Raw genomic sequence first — 19,737 nt, 5'->3', positions numbered from 1 at the left:
TTTTTATCTCCTCTTTAAAAGGGGAAAGTCTCGTGTTCTCGCTCCGTCGTGTTTTCGGGGAGGACGTGGCATTTTAAAAGGGTCTGTGGGAGGCCTTGGAAGAATGACAGAGTAAGTGCTTCCAGGGTGAAAGGTCAGGGGAGTCCTGAGAGGACGCTGCAGGCTGCACTGTTGTTGACCCGTAGCTGTGTTTCAAGGCTCGAGACATCCTTTAGCTTTCTGAGGAACTCGTGCACAGACAAGAGCTTCATTACTCAAATTTGTGTCAAAGACAAAAGTCCAACAGGAAGTGTGTTTTTTTGCATTCAGAGGCTGTAAAACTGCTTCAGATAAAAGAAGCTGCAGGTTTTGTTGAGCGTTGATGATAAACTGTGCCGTGATTTAAAAGGTTTTGTGCTGCAGAAGACACAAAAGATGTGTCTGATGTTCACTGTGATCAAACTGAGTTCACCACTGTGGTTCAAAGACATATTATCTTACAATAACTGCATTATTTTCAAATAGAGGTTTCCTATGTTTTATTGAATACTGATCTGGAACATTTTGAGGATTAATTTTGTGACTACAAGCCAGTAAGTGTTTGTGAAGATGGAAGTTTTAGATTTTAATATCTAAAACGTTGTTGACAGCGACGTGACCTACACATCATCTGTAAAAGTATCAGCTGATGTAACCGACTGATCACCAAAAAGCCAATTTCATAAGAGTATTATCCAACGAGCAGATGCGGGCGGTTGAGTAACTGTGGGAACATATGGCTCCTGCTCCTCAGTTTCTGTCAACAGCGCTAATCTCCCAGAGAAGTAGCCTGTTTATGAGAGAGCTGCGGTTCCTGTCAACAAAGGTCAGAGGAGGAACTTGAACACACTGACACAGTCCTGCTGAGGAATACTGAAGATGCTGTCTTGAAAAGTGAGATGTGTTACACAGTGAAGGAGGTCAGTGAGGTCAGTGAGGTCAGTTACAGAAGCTCGAGATGCTGCGTGTCCCGGTCAGACCATGAATAGGATTTTAGATTTGTAGATGATATTCTCTCCAGTCTGTAAACACAAGCCTGGCATATGTTAGAATAATTTGGCAAAGTTATGAAGTACAGAGGAACATCATCATTCGTTTGGAGTTTCGTGGAGTTTTTTTGTGATTGTTTTGATCAAGAATGTTTGATTTCGTAGCAGAATTTCCTAAAAATTGTGATGTAATTTGTGGAGTTTTAAGTGAGTTTTTTTTGCAGTCAACCTGTGATTTCTTTAAACACTACCTGATAAACAGTGCAATGACTTCCTGTGATAATAGTCATGCTGCACATAACAGACATATTTTAGTTGCAATAGTTTTTTTGTTTATTTATTGAACAACCATGAGGCTCAAAGTTACAAAACAAAATCACAAAAGTGACGCAGCTTCACAGAACAGACTGTGAACGTAATATAGAGTCTTGCTGGTTGTAAATGAGGAGTTATATTTTGTTAAGAGACGGTTTTGTTTAAAAGACAACATTATGTCATAATACTTTCAGCAGAGCTTCTGTTGATGACATTTTTTTGCAGAAAAATCGCGGTATTTTGCAAAATTACAAGTTCCCGCAAATATTGTGGAGATTTCTTGAACTTTTGTTCATTATTGCGATCGCAAAATCACAGATTGGGAGACGGGTTTCTGGCAAACTGAGGAATCAGATATTCTCTCTCCTTTTAGCTCCGTCTTTGGTCTCCACCATTCTGCGCTAACTCGTCTACATCCGTCTTTCTGCTACTTGGTGTTGAGTCGGTATTGAACAGTTGATTCATTAGAGGTTTCTCTCTGAGAGTGGCTGCCTGCTGTGGCTGACAGCGACGATACGACAGCGGTGAGAGTGAACCAAAACAATGAGCTCAAAGACACTAACAGGCTCCGTAGAGCCGATCGGTGTGACTGTTATCAGACTGCTGAATAGAAGGTCGTCATCACACGTCTGTCCCAACTATATGAGCGAGTAAGAGCCGTTATCAACGACCTATGTGACTGTTTGACAGCGACAGGCATGCCGGACCTTCGTCGTCACGGTAACAATGATAAACACAATGTTAATGATGTGACATGGCTGCAGCATCAAAACTTGTGAAGAAGGTTCAGTAAAATATCCTAGTTTGGGTTTAAATGAGTACTTTGCTTACGTTAGTTATGTTACATACATAGATGACTTACATCTGTAACTCAGACCACAAACAGCGACCTCCTGGGTAAAAGTCCTATATTATATCCCCACCTCCCCAAAATCCTCCTCTTTGCACAAACTGTCACTCTCCTTACTGCGTCACTTGACCTCCTTTGCTCCCTGTGATCATTTTTACGACCACTAGAAGTCATAATTACTGTAAAGTCTCGTCCATACTGTATATCTGGGACAGATGTGGTGATAAACGCTGATTCAACAGTCAGATCGGGTAACGGATCGTCTGGGAACTGCAGAGGTCGTTACTATCACTACTAACAACTCCTTTCAAATACAGTTAGTCATGTGATCTATTGTTATTTTAGCAATAACTTTATACATTCCTATCAGGAGGGAAATAAGTTTTCTCAGTCGTCACGGCCTGGTTTATATATATTTTATTTTTTTATTAACAACGGCCACCGGATTTATTTAACAGGTAGCAAAGAGCAGCACGTTACTCAGGCTGGATGGCAGAAGTGCTGCATTAATATGACACAGATGATAAGAACTGTTTATAAGCTGTTAATGTGATACTTCAGTGAGGATTGAGCATACAGAGAAGGATGTAAAGCACCAGATTTACATGTAAAAGACATAAAATATAGTCATTATAATAGCAAACAGAACTAAATGCTTCTCACTGGAGCTTTGATTTAAACTGAGTGAACTTGTCAGATATATTTTTGCCTCCTGTGTTTGTCAAATTCAACATGTTACTAGATCGAGCTGTGAATTTCTCCTCTCCCAGACTTATTTGATATTAAACAGACAGAACCGATTTGATAATGAACTCGATCTCTTTATTTTCTTCAGAGTATAAATGTGGACCAGCTCAGACAAGGCGCTTCAGCTAAAAATATATTCATAACTGGGATAACAGTATCCATTTTATGATTCAGGTTATATAGTCAAAGAAAAAAACAACAGTGAAAATAAATTATCTAAATAACAATATTAATTATAATAAGAATAATAATAATAAACATTTTCAAATTAGAATTCATAAACCTTTTTTTTGTTTGTTTGCTTGTTTCTTTTGTGAAAATTCCTTTAAAATCGTCCATGAGCAAAAAAATCCAGCATATTTTTATTTAAAGTTGTGAAGGAGATTTCTCTGTCTGGGAACCCCCCCCTCCCCCTGCCCCCCCCCCCCCCCCCCAAAAAAAAATCCCCTCCCCCCATCAGTCTCACACATTTACATTATTCACAGTAACTACAGGCCTGTTCAGCTTGTATTCAACCACGCTGCCGTCCGTTGGGCTGTCAGTGTTTACATGCCGACAGGAAGAGGAATCTGGTACCTACAGATCAGGAGTCCTTCTCTCCGGCCCGCCGTCGGCAAAATCAATCAAGACACAATCAAGATGACGACACACAAACCGCATGTCTGTAACACTGTACACTCTGTCCTCTCGTCAGACCCTCGTCACGTGACCACCTCAGGTGTCCACGTTGCCGTCCTCCCCTCAGCCCATCGCCGTCACCATGTTGGAGTGGTGCGGGTGGCCGAAGGACGGGTGAATGGGGGTGGGCGTGGGGAGCATGTGTCCGGCGTGGCTGAAGGCCTGCAGGTGGCCCATGGACATGTGACCGGCCAGCGAGGCGGCGCTGAAAGGCGAGCTCTTGTCGTGCAGACTTTTGGTGAACTCCTCGTAGCAGTCGCTGCCCCGCTTGCTCTTTTTGGATTTGTGGGACATTTTCCGGTTGCGTGTCTGAATTCCCTCCTTTTTCATGGTCAGAGGCCGGTTCACCTGTGGAGAAGGACAGGTGAGTAAGAAAATGTAGGTTTTTTTATGACATTTGTAAAGTCCTTAAAGACAAGAGCAATATTAACACGAATATTCAATATTTTTATTAATCCCATGAAAAGTCCAAAAACCAACGACACATTCGTCCAGAAGGCTCAAAGCTTTTTTTCCTCTGAGAGCTGCTCATGTTTTGTAACATTTATTCACATAGCTGAGCTCCACCCAAACCAGCTGAATCAGCTTCTTTTATATGAACGATAACAAATTGGTATTCAAAACATACATTTGGTATCACAACAGCTTATATTCAACAGCACGGCCGTGTTTTTTTCTGCTGCGTTGCATACGACTCTTGTTTGGTCAAACTGGTTTGAAAAGTCTCAAATAAATCGTTCTAATATCAGATTTAACTCATAAAATCCAGAGTTTCCCTCTCTTTATAGCTCCGCCCCCTGCTATTGCTATCCAGCTAAGAATATTGTATTTATGTTATTAACCTCATTTGTGAGCAGCCGTTTGTTTCCAGCTCAGTGTGAGAGTCTCTGCTGTTTCTGTCCTCTGATCTCTGTGTGTCTCACTGTGGGCGGAGCTTAACCTCTGCTGTGTTTCTGTCCTCTGATCTCTGTGTGTCTCACTGTGGGCGGAGCTTAACCTCTGCTGTGTTTCTGTCCTCTGATCTCTGTGTGTCTCACTGTGGGCGGAGCTTAACCTCTGCTGTGTTTCTGTCCTCTGATCTCTGTGTCTCGCTGTGGGCGGAGCTTAACCTCTGCTGCACTGACACATGAGGAGCAGACACAGGTGGAGGGAGCGAGGGGAGATGGTCCACTCATTAATCCATCTCGCTGATAGCGTCGTTCTCTCAGACAAGTCCAAAAATAAATAGATAAAACAATACAGCTGGGCGGCCGCTAAATAAGTCTACGTGGGAAACAAACTGCATATTGTTCGAACCGTCAGCGATCTACTCAGGAACGGTTTGCGTTGGACTGGTAGATGATGATCTGCAGGTTGGAGACGTCTTCATGGGTCCTTTCCTACTTTTCTACTCCCTCATTCTGTCCCAATCCTGCCGGTTCCTTCTGAGAATATAAACCTTTAAAAACAAGTTGCATTTGTTGGGGACTACTTTCTGTCGCGGATTCATACACGGTGTATTCACAGCAGCAGAGACATGAATGTGGGATGAAATCAAAATGAACTAGATTGTTGATCATCATGAAGGAACATGTCAGCCAATGCAACGGTGTACTTCACTGACGTGGCAACGACGGCGCTTTACGGAGAAGTCAGTTAAATTAGGCTTCAGCTGCAGTCAGTGGAATGAAATCCTTATTGTTTTATAGAAATCTGCATCTATAGCGGCCGTATCGTCTATTTTAATGCCTCCAGCTTTAATGCTATTCATGTGGAGACCGGCCTTGTGGCGGTCCCACCGAACAACAGTCCCACCATTGTGACTCTCAAGGGGATTACGCCTACCATGGAAACAATAAAGCACAAAGAAAGAAAACACCATCGAGTGCAACAGTGTCTGAGAGTAAAGAAACTCGCTCTCCCTCTTTCCTCCGCGTCCCCGCTCAACAATCAGTGTAACCTGCTCGCTCACTTCCTGTCTCCTCGGCCTCAAACTGGAAATGAGAGGTCAAAGACTCACATTGTGCAGTTTGTAGTAGAGGCCGCAGGCGTTGCACACCGGGTCTCCGTTAGCATTGCGCCTCCAGAGCGTGGTGGTGGTCGTCTGACAGTTCGCACAACAGGTGCCTGCTCGTCTGGCAGCCGACTGAGGACAAATACAGATGGAGCTTTGATTAGAGTACTAAAGGACAATCAATTCATATTCCTTTCATTAGGTACAATATGTAATCAGTTCACCTTTCTATTCTCTCTAACAGTAGTGTGACAATTAAAGCTTATTTTCACTCTAGAATTACTTAATTTGGATGAAGTAGTTTGAATTAATTTGTCTAAAAAAAAAAGCCTAATTACTTGTTCACGGAGATCATCGTGACAGTTTTAGATGTCTTGATATTCAGTTACAATCATAAAAAACTAGTATGAACAGCAAGTAACATCTTAAAGAACTGGAAGCAGGAAATCATGTCATATTTGTGAGCAATCAATGTTCACAGCTGTTGCAGATTAATTTTCTGTTCATTAACAAATGGATTTATGGCCAATTTAGTTCATGTCAGGAACTATTTTTAACTGCAGAGTTCAAAGGAAAAATTTTAAAACAAGAATAAATGTGATTTTTTTTTTAAATTCCGTAAAGCCTCCATTTATTTTAATTCTGTGCAATTTTTTTGTTCTTTTATTAGTTTAAAAAGACAAAATTAGGAGCCCAGAAAGTCTCATATCATTTATAATGGACACTTTACAGATGATTATTTCGCGCTTTAAACTGAGTTCAAATGAATCCAACACTCTGCACCCTCCTTTAAAAAATGCTCCATTGATTGTGTTGCCCTAAAAATCACGACGTGTGTGTAGTTTCTTTTTCCTGCAGAGTCCCCGGTAGCTCCCAGTGTTCCCACTCCTTTTTATTTATTTATTTATTTATTTATTTATTTTTCAATGAAATCCACTGCACATTTCTTTCTGCGTGGTGGACTCCGCGCTGACCAGCACAGACTGAGGTCTGGGCCTGTAGTGTGCAGGCCGCAGGAGGAAGCGGGCTGCGGCCCCCGCTGCTTTATCTGGCCCCCGCTGCTTTATCTGGCCCCCGCTGCTTTATCTGGCCCCCGCTGCTTTATCTGGCCCGGTCAGATATCCGGATCGGAAACAACTGCAAGGCTGCTGCCACTGAGCGCGAGACGCCGCGGAGCTCCGCGCGCCCCGGGCCGAGCTGCACGGAAGCCAGCCCTGATGGACGACCGTGCATGTGTGCATTTATAGTCGAATATATTCTCCAAGAAAGCGACAGTTGTTTTCCGGCTGATGTTTCGGTTTATTAGATTTAGTCCGCGCGCGTCGACAGACTTTCATCAATTTAGGGAAACAAAACCGCTTGAAAAAAATCATCTTGTGGCTGAATTGTGGACTATGAATCACAAAAGTTCGGAATAGATGTCCGTCTCTTTCTCAGCAGCTTTTCTTTATTGCAGTGCGCGAGTTAAGTTGTTGATGTGCGATTTCAATGTTGCTGCTAATGGTTAGAAAATGCCACTTTTAAAGAACAAATACTCCGTTTGGGTTTAAATCGGTAGTTTGTTCAAGCCGCCCTGAAGTGTTGCTGCAGTGGTTCCTTCAAAATAAAACGACATCAGAGTGTTGAGGCGTCCTGGTGGCTCGTGGCCGAACACTGTTGATGAGCCTTCTCCTGCTTTAATGAGCAATGAGTGTTGACTCTGCAAATACTGTCTTCATTTCACAGCTGCAGACATGAGTCCAATCAGAGATGTCCCTTTATACTCTGCAGCCAAATACAAATACAAATACAAAGATGATGCAGGTAAATTTAGATTTGATTTAAAGTAGCTTCACTAAAACGGTGACTCCCTGGTGGTAAATGCTTTTATTTGAAAGTGATCATTAGGATGGTGTGACATGGAGCTGAATGCTGACCCAACACTGATATTTGAAGTAGTTCATGATGGGAAATATCTGTTTTATCTGTTGCGTGATGTTCTAGTTTCCCACTGTACCTTTAAAAAGCCTTTTTTTTTTTAAATTTTTTTAGGTTTGTGACATTTCACATCATGCATTAACAGTTTATTTAGCTTAAGAAGTAGGCTAATTCTCTCTAACCGCTGGACAAGTAATCTTGTTTAAAAAAAAATCAGTATCACCAAAATTAGAGACAAATTTCCCGACACAGCGACCTTCATTTTGAGACCTCGGCCTACAAATTTGAAAAGGTCGGCGCTGCAGCACACAGCAGCACGACGAGGTGTCAGCGAGGCCCTGTGTTGTTCTGGGGGACGACATGCTGTCCGTGCTATCAGTGACAGTATCAGAAGTAGCTGGAATACCGATAACACAAACACAGGCCGAGCTGAAGGAGCAGGAGGTGAGCGGGAAACACAATTCCTGGAAACTGATCGGGAAAATATAACTTTCCTGGAATTGTCCCTCCTCTGCCTCCCTCCTTCACTTTACACTCTTTATTTACTACCCTTCACACACACACACACACACACACACACACACACACACACACACGCGCGCTCCGGGGACTCACCAGCCTGCGTTTGGGTTTGATGAGCGGCCGGTTCTGGCCGTTCATCTTGTGGTACAGTCCGCAGGCGTTGCACAGGTAGTGTCCGGTGCTGTCGCGTCTCCACAGAGGCGTCGACGTGGCGCCGCAGTTCACACACTCCCGGCCCTCTGAAGGACGACACACACACACATCTGTGAAATCACAAACCGCTTTACAAAGCAGATAATCAGGCCGGCACATCGGTTGGACACGCATGATTTCAGAGTCTGTTTTCATCGGTTTGAGTTCGGTTCACATCGTTTCTGTTCCCACCGGCTCTTTGTTTGTAAGAGGAAAACAACTCTTTTACAGTTTACATTACAGAAGCACCGAGCAGCCGAAAAAGAGTTTATTGTTCGAGTACTTCCTCCGTGCTTTCACCCGCCGCTTCTAAAACATCATTTCAACATGAATTCTTTATTTTTAAAAGAAATTTCCCTCAGCAGACATTTATTACCACTTTGTGACATAAATCTGAGTTTAACCTTTGACCTTTGAACATTCGCACAGCAAAACAACCCCCAGGAAATAATTTAATGTAATAAAACCGTCTTCTTTTTTTTTTTTTTTTTTTTTAACTTAATAGCAGCAACAACTGTCCTATGACCCGTAATTATTTTGCAGTACATTTCTGTCCTGTTTCATGAGAGAAGTTCTGCTGGTGTGGAACAGAAGCTGTAATCAGATCACAACGTGGACAACATGTTGTGACGGAGCAGCGGCTCTCGGCCGGACTCGGAGATTTTGTCTCCGAGCACCTGCACATCTTCCTCTCACACCTCTGGGCCGGATCCAGTTCACTCAGGCATCATCACACAGTCACGCTTAACAAAAGAGGATTATAGATCTGTGGAGTGGCTCCGGCCTCTCGTCGTTTATTAGGGGGGAAATATTTCTACTATTATAAAGAGTATTTTTTTTAAATTTTTTTATTTATTTATTTATTTTTTTTTAATCCAATTTACAAAATGATGCTCAACTCACAGTCTGCACAGTTTAGGCTGCATTCAATGTAATTTATGGAGAAACTCAAAAGAACTGAATCACATAATTTGTAATCTGGCAATTTTGAATTATAATTTAAATTATAATAAAATAAGAGAGAGTTTATCCTTCCTGACAGGTTGCGTTTGCCATAAAACGTTTTGTTTTAATAATAAAAAATTTTGATTATTTTTTCTCACTTGATAATTTTATTAATTCTTTCAGATTGGCAATGTTCTTCTTCTTATTGTTATTTATATTGAAGCTAATTCCATTTTAATAGTTTTGTACAATTGTGTGTGTTTATAATTAACGACAGAGTGAATTAATCCTCTTATAAGAAGAAAAAAAAACAACACAATAGGCCAGTGTATGAATTTTAAACATTTGAAAACAGATTGCAAACCGATGCAAAGCTGTTGAATTGAACAAACACACAGATGGATTAATATCATGCAGCAGAGTGCCACGCGGCGTTTTAAAACCGTATTAAGTTGCTTTGTTGTTGTTTGAGAGCTGCGACCTGCAGGTTTAGTTTACTGACTCGAGCTCTGCAGATGAAAACAGACCTGATAAGATCCTTCTATAAACGACAGAGCAGATTTAATTTTCTTTCTTATATTTGGGGTGTGGTGCGGGCTGTTTACCGGAGGACTCACCGGTGCAGGACCGTGTCTTGCCTTTGTTCTTGTGGGTGAAGCCGGACGATCCCAGCAGGCTGCCCGGGTGGAACAGGCTGCCGCCGTACTCGTGGGCCGACGGGAGAGAGTAGGGGCCGTATGTCGGTATGTGGTGGTGGGTGGAGGGGGTCTGGGCGCTCATCGAGGCCAGGCTGTTCCTCAGCGGACTGCAGCCCTCCATCTTCATGCCCTCCGGTAACGACACTTGGTATTTGATAGATTCCTTCTCGTCCATTCTGGTGGCGGAGGACGCCGGGGACGCGGCCCCCGGGTCCGGGGACACGTCCTTGGGCGGTGTGGGGGGGAAGGTGTAGAGGTGCGAGCTGGAGTGGGACGGCGGCGTTAACGAGGATGCGGAGACCGTGTTGGAGCTGCTGCTGCACGGGTAGACGGCGGACAGGGCGCCGGGGGACGCGGAGCCCGGGTGGTGCAGGCTGGGCTTGCTGAAGGGGCTGACGGCCCAGGCGTTGTGGTGGTGAGCCGACAGGGCCGCTTTCCCCCCGTCCAGCCATGAGATCCCCGGGCTGTGGAGGAGGTGAGGCCGGCAGACCTGAGTCCCCGTCAGACGAGCTGGGAAACAACACAACACGTTTTCTTCTCATTCAGACTGGAAGGGTTCAACATGCTCGAAATAACGGAGACTTGTTGATTCACCGGTCACATTTAAACATGCAAATAAAGCAGAATGCACCAATTATACCAGGTTTTAATTTAACTAAATTCAAAACATTTAAAACCTGTTTGCAGGTTAAAGCTTCAATAAAATAAAACTTTTATAATATATTTAAAGTTGGTTGAGAATGCAACAATAAACATGTTCGATTATCGGCACAAAAAATTAAAATGAAAACAAACCAGTTTCTCATTTGAATAATACAAAAAAATTCAACATCCAGAGATTTGCTGTTTTGCACGTGCAGGAAAGTGTTTTCTGCTTTCCTTGTGATAAGTTCGTGTGTTTGCTGAAGCTCCGTCTCACCGTGCGCTTGGCTGTAGGACACCCGGGCCCTGGCCGGGTTGTGGTAGTACGGGTTTCCCTGCGAGTCGAGGTGATTAAAGAAAACATCCACCTCGTCCGGAGGCAGCAGCTGCGCCGTGGGCTCCATGTAGTTGTGCCCCAGGCCCGGGTGGTGAGAGTCGGGGTGTTGTCCGTTCAGCACGGCGTGGTGGTGCATCCAGCGGGGCTGATCAGCCGCCACGTCCATCTCCGCGGCTCTCCAAGTGTTTTCAAAGAATATCCAGTAATTATCCGTCCCGCGTCCTCACGGTGTCCATCCACAGCAGCGTCCCTCTGAGTTAGATTCCTGTCCTCTCCGGGACATGGAGTCGTGTTTCACACTGGAAACCTGCAGCGGGCAAACAGCAGATGTTAATATTTTACAGGCGGAGGTGGTGTGCAGCCCGGGATCTGTTTGGGAGCATCCGTCCTCGAGACGCAGCGCTCGTGCACACTCCTCTTCTGGTGCATGTAATGATGCAATTTAAGAAAATAGAAAATAATCTCCACCCACCATATTTACTAGCACATCCCAGCCCTGTGCTCCTTTGGCACCCAGTGACAGAGAAACGAGCCCTACCTTCACCACAGCTTCATCCACTGCGCCTCTCTGGAAAGCTGCTCTCCGCCGGTCTCCTCCAGGTTTTGGTTGCAGTGTGTCAGACTCAACTGTGTCCGCTGGGACTTCAGGCAACACGTCTAACTCTGGCTGACAGCGCGGGGCCAGGCTTGTTAAACTCAGGGGGGCGGAGTCTCCAGGAAAGCTTGACTCAGCCAATTACGCAGCGCCTTTTTATATCCACACAACCCGAGAGGCAGAAACACCGAGATATTGCTGTCATATTCATGTCGACATCGTCTGGCTGCTCGGGGACAGGCCTGCAGGACTTTTGTGGAATTTAATGTTTCATCACCACCAAAGAAAAACATCCATTTGAAATGAAAAGGCAATTTAAAGACGTATTGTCACATCACTTTGTAGTGTTCAGAAAACAAAAAAACAACAATAATAGACTGTTCGTGTTAAATAAAGCGAGTTAGATTGAGATTCATTTCATATTTATTTCAGATTATGAGGCGTTAAAGCACAGCTCGGTGCTGCTAAATGTGGGCTCATATTTATATAAAAATAGGTCTAATAATAATAATTATAATAATAATAATAGTCGTTTAATGGCTGAAAGTTCAGTATCCCCTCCCCTTCTCCCTCCCTCCCTCCCTCCCTGTGCACTCTACTCGCGCGTGATTGACAGACAATAATTGGAGAGGGAGCGCGTGCAGCCCCGACAGACCGGCACTGCCGCCTCCTTGACGCCGTTTCCTGACGTCAGAGCATTTTAGAGGAGAAGAGAAAAAAAAAGCAGATTGAGCAGGACATGAACTTTTTCCAGCTCAGAGGGAGACAGGGGGGGGGGGGGGATGGGGGGGGATGGGGGGGTCGCCCTCAGACTGTGTGCTGTTGTCCCGGCGGATGAACTCGAGGAAGGACACCGCAACTGATATTTACACTGTGGCAGCATCAATAATAGATGAAGAACATCCTCCAGACTCTGCTGTGATTTCGAAGAACAGGCCAACAAACACGGAGCGGCAAAGTTTTAGAGAATGGAGCGTTTAGATTATATTAGATTATAATATATTAGATTACATTAGATTACATTAGATTCGATTGGATTACATAGTTTAAATGTGGTCAATGAGGAAGTTCTTTTTGCAGAAATTGGATTTTCTGACATTATGAACTAATCTAGAAAAGGTTTTACCTTAAAAAAAAAAAGAAACCTATCTATCTATCTATCTATCTATCTATCTATCTATCTATCTATCTATCTATCTATCTATCTATCTATCTATCTATCTATCTATCTATCTATCTATCTATCTATCTATCTAAAATAATAATTTAATAAAAGTGCACGAGGAAAACAGCAACTTTAAATGATTTATATATACATCTTTTTTTCAATACTGTTTGTACTGAATGTCATTATTAATGCAGAGATGGAGAACAATTCCTTCCTTTTAATCGGTATATTAAGAGGAAATCGCCGGTGTGGAGGACACCAGAGGGACGCGCGCGCAGTATTAGAGCTCATCAGCATGATAATGTGGAAATACACATGCTTGGAGTGGGAGCCCTTTTGATCTGGCCTGGCGATAAAACCTTATCGGCGGAGAACATCCACTTCCATTTTAGGATTTGACATTAATTCAATCCGCCCCCCACACATCCATCCCTTCCTTTCTGGTTTTGTATTATTTACGGCGCTTTTTCTCACACGAGCTCAGGAGAAAGGAGAGAGGTCTCCTCTGATTCAGCTCTGAGGATTTCATTAGAGGACTAATACGGTTTTACCTCATAATAATAATAATCATAATAATTGTATTTGTATAGCACCTTTTATACAAGAAGTGCAGCTCAAAGTGCTTTACAATAATAAAGATTAAAACAAATGAAACGTGTTGTCAATATAAATTAGCTTTTGCCAATTTTTTGTACATGTTTGGAAGCGCAGTGAATTTTGTAAAGTGTGAATTATTATTATTATGATCTTATTTTTGCTGTTGTTTTTAAAAGATATTTTTCAATCCAAATAGTTATTCAGTGTTGCATTGATGTGTGTGTGAGAAGGAGATGGAAGGAGCTGCAGGATCCTCGGATCCCTCTGATTATAGCCCATCCCGGGGTAATTTTTCATCGGTGCAGGCTAATCTTTGTTCTTTGTGAAGATAATAAATAGCCTAATCGTTATCAGCGAGCTGCTGGAGGTGTCGGGGAGAATGGGGCTGATCGGCCCGGGAAACGGGCTCCAAAGTGCCGCGGAATAAATGGCATTTCTTATCTCTCCCTCCCAGATTATCGCCGCCTTTTCAAACTCGCACAACAAATACATCTAATGCGGGGAATGCATCACTTATACTGGACCAGATCTGTGTGAATGATTGATGCCCAGATAGATAGATAGAGGAGGGGGGAGGAGAGGGGGGATCATGAGGGCTATTATTTACAACTTTAATGTTCTGCATGTGCAAAGACTTTATTCGGCGTATTAAATACAGCCAGCTTTCCCATTATTTTTTAGGTTATCTGCGGGAGCCATCTGAGGTTCCGGTTCTTTGCTGTGCTATCTTATTTCTTTCATCTGGGATTTTACTGGATAAGAGTTGAACAAACGCAGCCGCTTCCACACACGGAGAAAAATATATTTGAATAATGTTTTAATTTTGCAAATCCAAGGAATAGCGGTATTAATCCACGTATTGAGACGGTTTGGTTACAAACAGGCCTCCTAGATTTACTGGATAGTTGAAAATCAAAGGCAGAGACCACTGTGGTATTTATTCATTTATTTATTCACCCTTTATTTTGGTTTAAACCCTTCAGCACTTTATTTGATCTTGGATAAATGTGCACCTTTAACTAATAAAGACAATAAAAATAAGTCATTTTAGACCAAAATCTGAACGTAACCCTGCAGGAGATGTTATTTTAACTTTTAGATAAAAAAAATATCCTCCAACTAAATATCTAAAAATGGGAACAGATAACATAATTTGCAAATAAAAAGATTAAAAAAACAAACCCCACTATATTTACACAATAATCATATTGTTAGTCAAATAAATGTTTATCATGATTCATACAAAGGTAAAAAATAAAATGTATGTCCTGTTAGACATAAAAAGAATGAAGAGACACCTCTATTAAATAAACCTTTGTGCATGAGTGTGTGTGTGTGCAGAAAAAGGTATTTCTCCAACATATACAAACTGGATGCTTAATAACTTGGCAGCTGCAGCAGCCCTGGGTGCTGCTGATGGTCTCCAGGGCAACGCTGATAACAGCGCAGTCATTTTCCATATCTTACAGTCTATTATATTCAAGGATTAGTTCTCCTTCCCGAAAAGGTCAAACATAAAGTCAAACCAGGCAGGAGTCCTCCTCCTCCTCCTCCTCCTCCTCCTCCTCCTCCTCCTCATCCACCTCCTCCTCCTCCTCTTCCTCCTCTTCCTCATTCCCCCCACAATGACCGAGCATTTCCCATTTTTTCATATTATCTGTTTAAACCAGCGCGGTGACCTCTGCTGACACGCTTTGATAGATGCAAACCTCCCTTAATGCTCCACTGATTTTCTCTTGAGGACTCTTTCTGTTTTTATCTCCTGTTAACAGTTCCTATAATTATATTTGTTTTCTGTTTTCCATCTTTTATCTGACTAAAATCACAGTTTCTTCACCTGATTTGTTCACTGAGACCCATCACGGCTTTCTGAGGACTCAAGAGACACAAACAAAAGATGAGCTGATATGAGAGTTCACCGGCAGCATGCAGGGATGTGCAACATTTGGTCCGGCTGTATAAATCCACAGGGCTGCGTTCACAAAACTTCACATGAGGCTAAAAGTGGGTCCTGACCGGCTGAGCTGGAGATACTCAGGACAAGAGGGTGGTGTCGGCCCTCACTTTCTTCTACAAACCCCCTTCAGTGATATAAAAGTTGCTCAACTACTTCCTGCATTGCTGATGAACTGATAACTGACTGTAAGAATTATTCCTGAAACTAAAAATATCCCATTTAGATCGACATTTGTTAACAAGCTGGCTGCACATTAAATTACAACAAAAATTGGAAAAAAATAAAGCGGATTTCAAGGGAATTGATGTTCCTTGAAATGTATAACCACCCCATCAAATATAGAAGATTAAAAAAACAAAAGTTGATTTAATTTGAGTTTTTTCTTAATCTTAATTCAAATGTTTTGATGAATTATTTGAATTTAATTAATTGTTTTAATTTAATCTAATTCAATTTGCATTTTTAGTTAATAGCTTGTTTTTAGTTGCATTAAAATGTGTTTGATTCAATGTAATGTTTTGCTTATTTTATTAATAAAAAAAATGTATTTCAACTTTTGTAATTTTGTATTTATTTGATTGAATTTAACGTTGACTGTCACAGAGTAGTACATTCAGGAGGATGATGTCACCCGTCTCTTCTCTCCTTCACTCAGTAAAAACTCTCAGCAGCTCTGAATCTCCTGAAAGAGGAAACTTTTACTTTTTAATTCTCAGTCACTCATTAAAAAAAACTCCTCATGGAGAGAGATGAGACATTTTGATGCTGCAGGTTAGAATAATCAGGCGAACAGTGACACCTAGAGGACAGGAGGTGATCTGCTCATCCTGATATGAAACCTCTGCTGCCTCCTCCTGAATTCATCCTCTCATCTAAAGACTGAGTGTTGTTTACCTCTTTATTTCTCACAGATGGAACAACACATCACTGAATCATAAGACCTTTATCAACCTCAACTCAGCCGAGCATCTGTAGATGAGATCGACATGTTTCCAAACTCCAAATGAATCTCTTCACTTCAGGAAGAGGCTATTTAGCAGAATATAAAGGGATTAAAAGAGTCCCCTCTTCTACCAGCTGCAACATTAAAGTGATTCGTATTCATACTGTAATCCAATAATATAATATCATGCGTTGTTCTGTCTCTCCAGTATCTCTTAATGTCCCTGCTCGCCGTGTCGTCCTGAGAAGTGATCACAGGTCAGAGGTTCAGAAGTTCACTTCCTGCCCAGAGAGCAGCAGGAAGTGAGAGTTTACAAAACCTTGTCACTAACCACCTGTCAATCAATCTCTGTCTCACCGGAGCTGTCGGGGGAGTTGAAGAATTCCAAACAAGTCGGTCGTCAGTTTCACATCGTTATTCCTTTATTTTGTCTTTGAGAGAATCAACTCCCCCGTGATGTGTGTCTGCAAGAGAAATATAGTCTGCATAACATGGAGTTTTCATGTTTTCTGATTTGTCCATAAATGTGACATGAAAACAATAAACTAGATGAACAAGTACAAGTATTTTAATGGCTTCAAAAAAGCTTTCTGAATCTTATTTTCTAATGAATGAGGGCACCGATGGTGCGAAAGCCCTGTTGTTCTTCAAGGAATTATTATTACGCGTTATTATTATTCTCTATAAACAACTGCATTTTTGGGGATCTTTATCATGTTCAAAAACTCATGAAAGTTGATACACGCGTCTCTCCTGGCAAAAAATTTCATATTTTAGTGGAGTCGTGAGGGGGCGTGGCCAAATGGCTCACTAGCTAAAGAGATGCCCCGGCGGCTACCTTTACCTACATGCACGAAATTCGGTGGACATGTGTATCACACAGAGACGTACAAAAAAAATGACATCGCACTATTATGTCAAGTCAACAGGAGGTCCGCCATTTTGAATTTAGTTGCCATTTTTGGCGATTCACACGTTGTACTTTAACGAACTCCTCCTACAGATTTTGTCAGACCGACTTGAAATTTAGTCTGCGCAATCTTAACATGTTTGGAATTAAAAGTTATCAAAAGAATTAGATTTAGTTGATCGGTTCACGGAGAGCGAGTCCCCCTAAGGGTAAACCACAGGGTTTCGGGATTGCTGGTTTCGGATTTGCGGTGTAAATGCAGTCATACTAATACCAAACCAAAGGTCAACAACAATACAAAAACTCAGACAAAAATAAAAATCAATAACAGAAAATAAAGAGTGTGTCTAAAGCTTGAGGTTTCTGCTTGCAGTTTTAATAGACTTTGTATTTGATGAGAGAAGTTGAATGGGAGTCTATGGAGCCGGAGGCTTTTTGGAGCCGACCTCTAGTGGCACTCGCTGGTATTGCAGCTGAAGACACTTCATTTTTCAGACCTGGAAGCTACGAACACTTTTATATCCAGTCTGTGGTTGAAATATATCAAAGTAGTGGACTGACTGACTGATCATCACCTCACTAGAGTTATTTCCATGTTTAAAACTGAAAATAAGATCAGAAAGATGAACAATGTCTCGTGTTTATCTCAGTGAAGGAAGTTTCAATCCGTAGAGGAAACAATGACGAAAGAGATGTTACAGAAGTTTATGACCGACATCCATGAGTGTTTTATTGGATAAAGACTGAGTGTGTGTGTGTGTGTGTGTGTGTGTGTGTGTGTGTGTGTGTGTGTGTGTGTGTGTGTGTGCGTGCGTGCGTGTGTGTGTGTGTGTGCGTGTGTGTGTGTGTGCGTGTGTGTGTGTGTGTGTGTGTGTGTGTGTGTGCTTTGTTTACAGTCTGATTGTGCGTCTCTCTGCTCCTTCTGATCCTCAGTGATTCAGAGACGATAAATCCTCCGACTTCCCTCCTCTTCCTCTGAAGGAATTCCGGCTGCTTTGCTTAAGCTGATTCTGCAGAGCTAACCCAACCTGTCTGTCACACACACACACACACACACACACACACACACACACACACACACACACACACACACACACACACACACACACACACAGGCACAGATCCATCACTTGTCATTATGTCTTTGTATGAAAAGATGCCTCTCATAGCGCAAACCAAATCTTTGTCCCTTGCTGCTGCTCAAGCCGAGGACACTAAAGTCATGAGATTGCAGCATGTGTGTGTGTGTGTGTGTATATGTGTGTGTGTGTGTGTGTGCGTGCGTGTGCGTGTGTGTGTGTGTGTGTGTGTGTGTGTGTGTGTGTGTGTGTGTGTGTGTGTGTGTGTGTGTGTGTGTACTGTCACTCCCACCACAACTCTCTGCAGGTGCAAGAGGAAAAAGCGACCGAGAAGAGAAACAGAGGTGACCAGTGGGCTGCGTTACCACATCCTTCATACTGAACCTCACATCTTCGACACACACACACACACGCACACGCACACGCACACGCACACGCACACACACACACACACACACACACACACACACACACACACACACACACATTGTCTCTTGCTCTCCTCGTGTTTCATGATTTGACAGGCCATGTGTGTACCTGTTGGATTGTTATTTTTCAGACGGTTTGCTGGTGTTTGTTGTGGATTATGATGAGTCATCACGTTTCCTTCGTACGTTTACGTGTATTATCAGATTAGATAATCCTTTGATTTGAGGGAAAAAGACATCTGCCCCATCAGCGTTTTCCATCTCCTCACCTTTTCTCCTTCTTACCTTCACATCAGCGAGACGGTTCTGTGGATTATGATGGAAGAGCAGCATCAGATGCTCCGAGAGGAAACCGCCTGCAGGCGTATATAATGATGCTGCACCTCCTCCAGGAGATCACCTCTGCGATGTGGTAGACGGGGACATTTGTAGCACGACAACAGACAAAATCTGCAGAAATGATGTGAAGCACTGACGTCACCATGAGGCCGAATCTCTGAGCAACGTTTCCAACTTCTTTTTAAACCCCAATGAGTTGAGGTGTTTGAGAGCAAATCGAGGCTCCGTCATGTTAATGTGGAGCTCCGAATAATAATAATAATAATAATAATAATAATAATAATAATAATAATAATAATAATACAGGCTCAGTGAGTGTTAAGTACTGCGACAAGAAAAACAGGTACTGCATCTAAAAACTGTGAGTTCATCACTACCAGCATTATGTAGAAAAAATGTCCCCTTGGGGATTAATAAAGTAACTATCTATCTAGTCATTTAATCCAGAGGGGCCAAAAGTCTCTGCAATGAAGGGCCAAAATCACAAAATTTAATTTTATTAAAATATAATAGGTTTGACAGAAAATTAACATTCCACCCCCCAAAAAAATGTTAATCTGCAAGTCATTTTATTATTTTGCAGAAATTCTTGTCAAAATCAGTCGTCTGGCAAATTTTCTCAAATTAGTTTCTTTTCTAATGTGATTTAAAAGAGAAACTCAACAGATGCTGTTCATGTTTTAGCTGCACAACATTTATATGTTCATATTCATTACAGGGATTTTACAGCACTGAAGAATAAGGATGATTAGCATGAGCTTGGCAAATATAGTGGGCCAACACATAGAAGATGCGGACCTAAATCGGCCCACGGGCCACAAATTGAGCCACTAATCTATTGTTAATGTAAGAAGACTGATTAAAGCTGCTTTAAAGGA

General features: G+C 42.3%; 1 protein-coding gene across 3 annotated transcripts; it reads right to left on the bottom strand.

The window, feature by feature from the left end:
* Positions 1–3,356: 3,356 nt before the first annotated feature.
* Positions 3,357–11,509, bottom strand: gata2b (GATA binding protein 2b). 3 transcript variants are annotated; one of them, XM_069154416.1, is made up of 6 exons: positions 11,382–11,509; positions 10,784–11,150; positions 9,772–10,374; positions 8,123–8,268; positions 5,597–5,722; positions 3,357–3,945 (listed from the first exon to the last, which is right to left on the bottom strand). In XM_069154416.1, the coding sequence occupies exons 2-6, from the start codon at positions 11,007–11,009 to the stop codon at positions 3,661–3,663; spliced, it is 1,386 nt and encodes a 461-aa protein (XP_069010517.1). In that variant the 5' UTR covers positions 11,010–11,150; positions 11,382–11,509; the 3' UTR covers positions 3,357–3,660. The 3 variants fall into 3 exon arrangements, with proteins under 3 accessions (XP_069010517.1, XP_069010508.1, XP_069010526.1); XM_069154407.1 differs by having other exon boundaries at positions 8,123–8,292; positions 9,784–10,374; XM_069154425.1 differs by having other exon boundaries at positions 9,784–10,374.
* Positions 11,510–19,737: the final 8,228 nt, after the last annotated feature.

This window comes from Embiotoca jacksoni, unplaced genomic scaffold (genome assembly GCF_022577435.1).
Source record: "Embiotoca jacksoni isolate LCO1_2020_lvr unplaced genomic scaffold, fEmbJac1.0.p SCAF_1, whole genome shotgun sequence".
In the NCBI taxonomy this organism is placed as follows: Eukaryota; Metazoa; Chordata; class Actinopteri; family Embiotocidae; genus Embiotoca; species Embiotoca jacksoni.
This window is presented reverse-complemented; position numbering and strand designations above follow the sequence as displayed.

What these genes read in the sequence shown, in the direction of transcription:
- gata2b (XM_069154407.1), bottom strand. Translation starts at nt 11,009, where the DNA reads ATGGACGTGGCGGCTGATCAGCCCCGCTGGATGCACCACCACGCCGTG. An exon ending in TCAAACCCAAACGCAGGCTG is followed by an intron (nt 5,723 to 8,122) that starts GTGAGTCCCCGG and finishes ATTTGTCCTCAG; the next exon opens with TCGGCTGCCAGACGAGCAGG. An exon ending in TCTACTACAAACTGCACAAT is followed by an intron (nt 3,946 to 5,596) that starts GTGAGTCTTTGA and finishes CCTTCTCCACAG; the next exon opens with GTGAACCGGCCTCTGACCAT.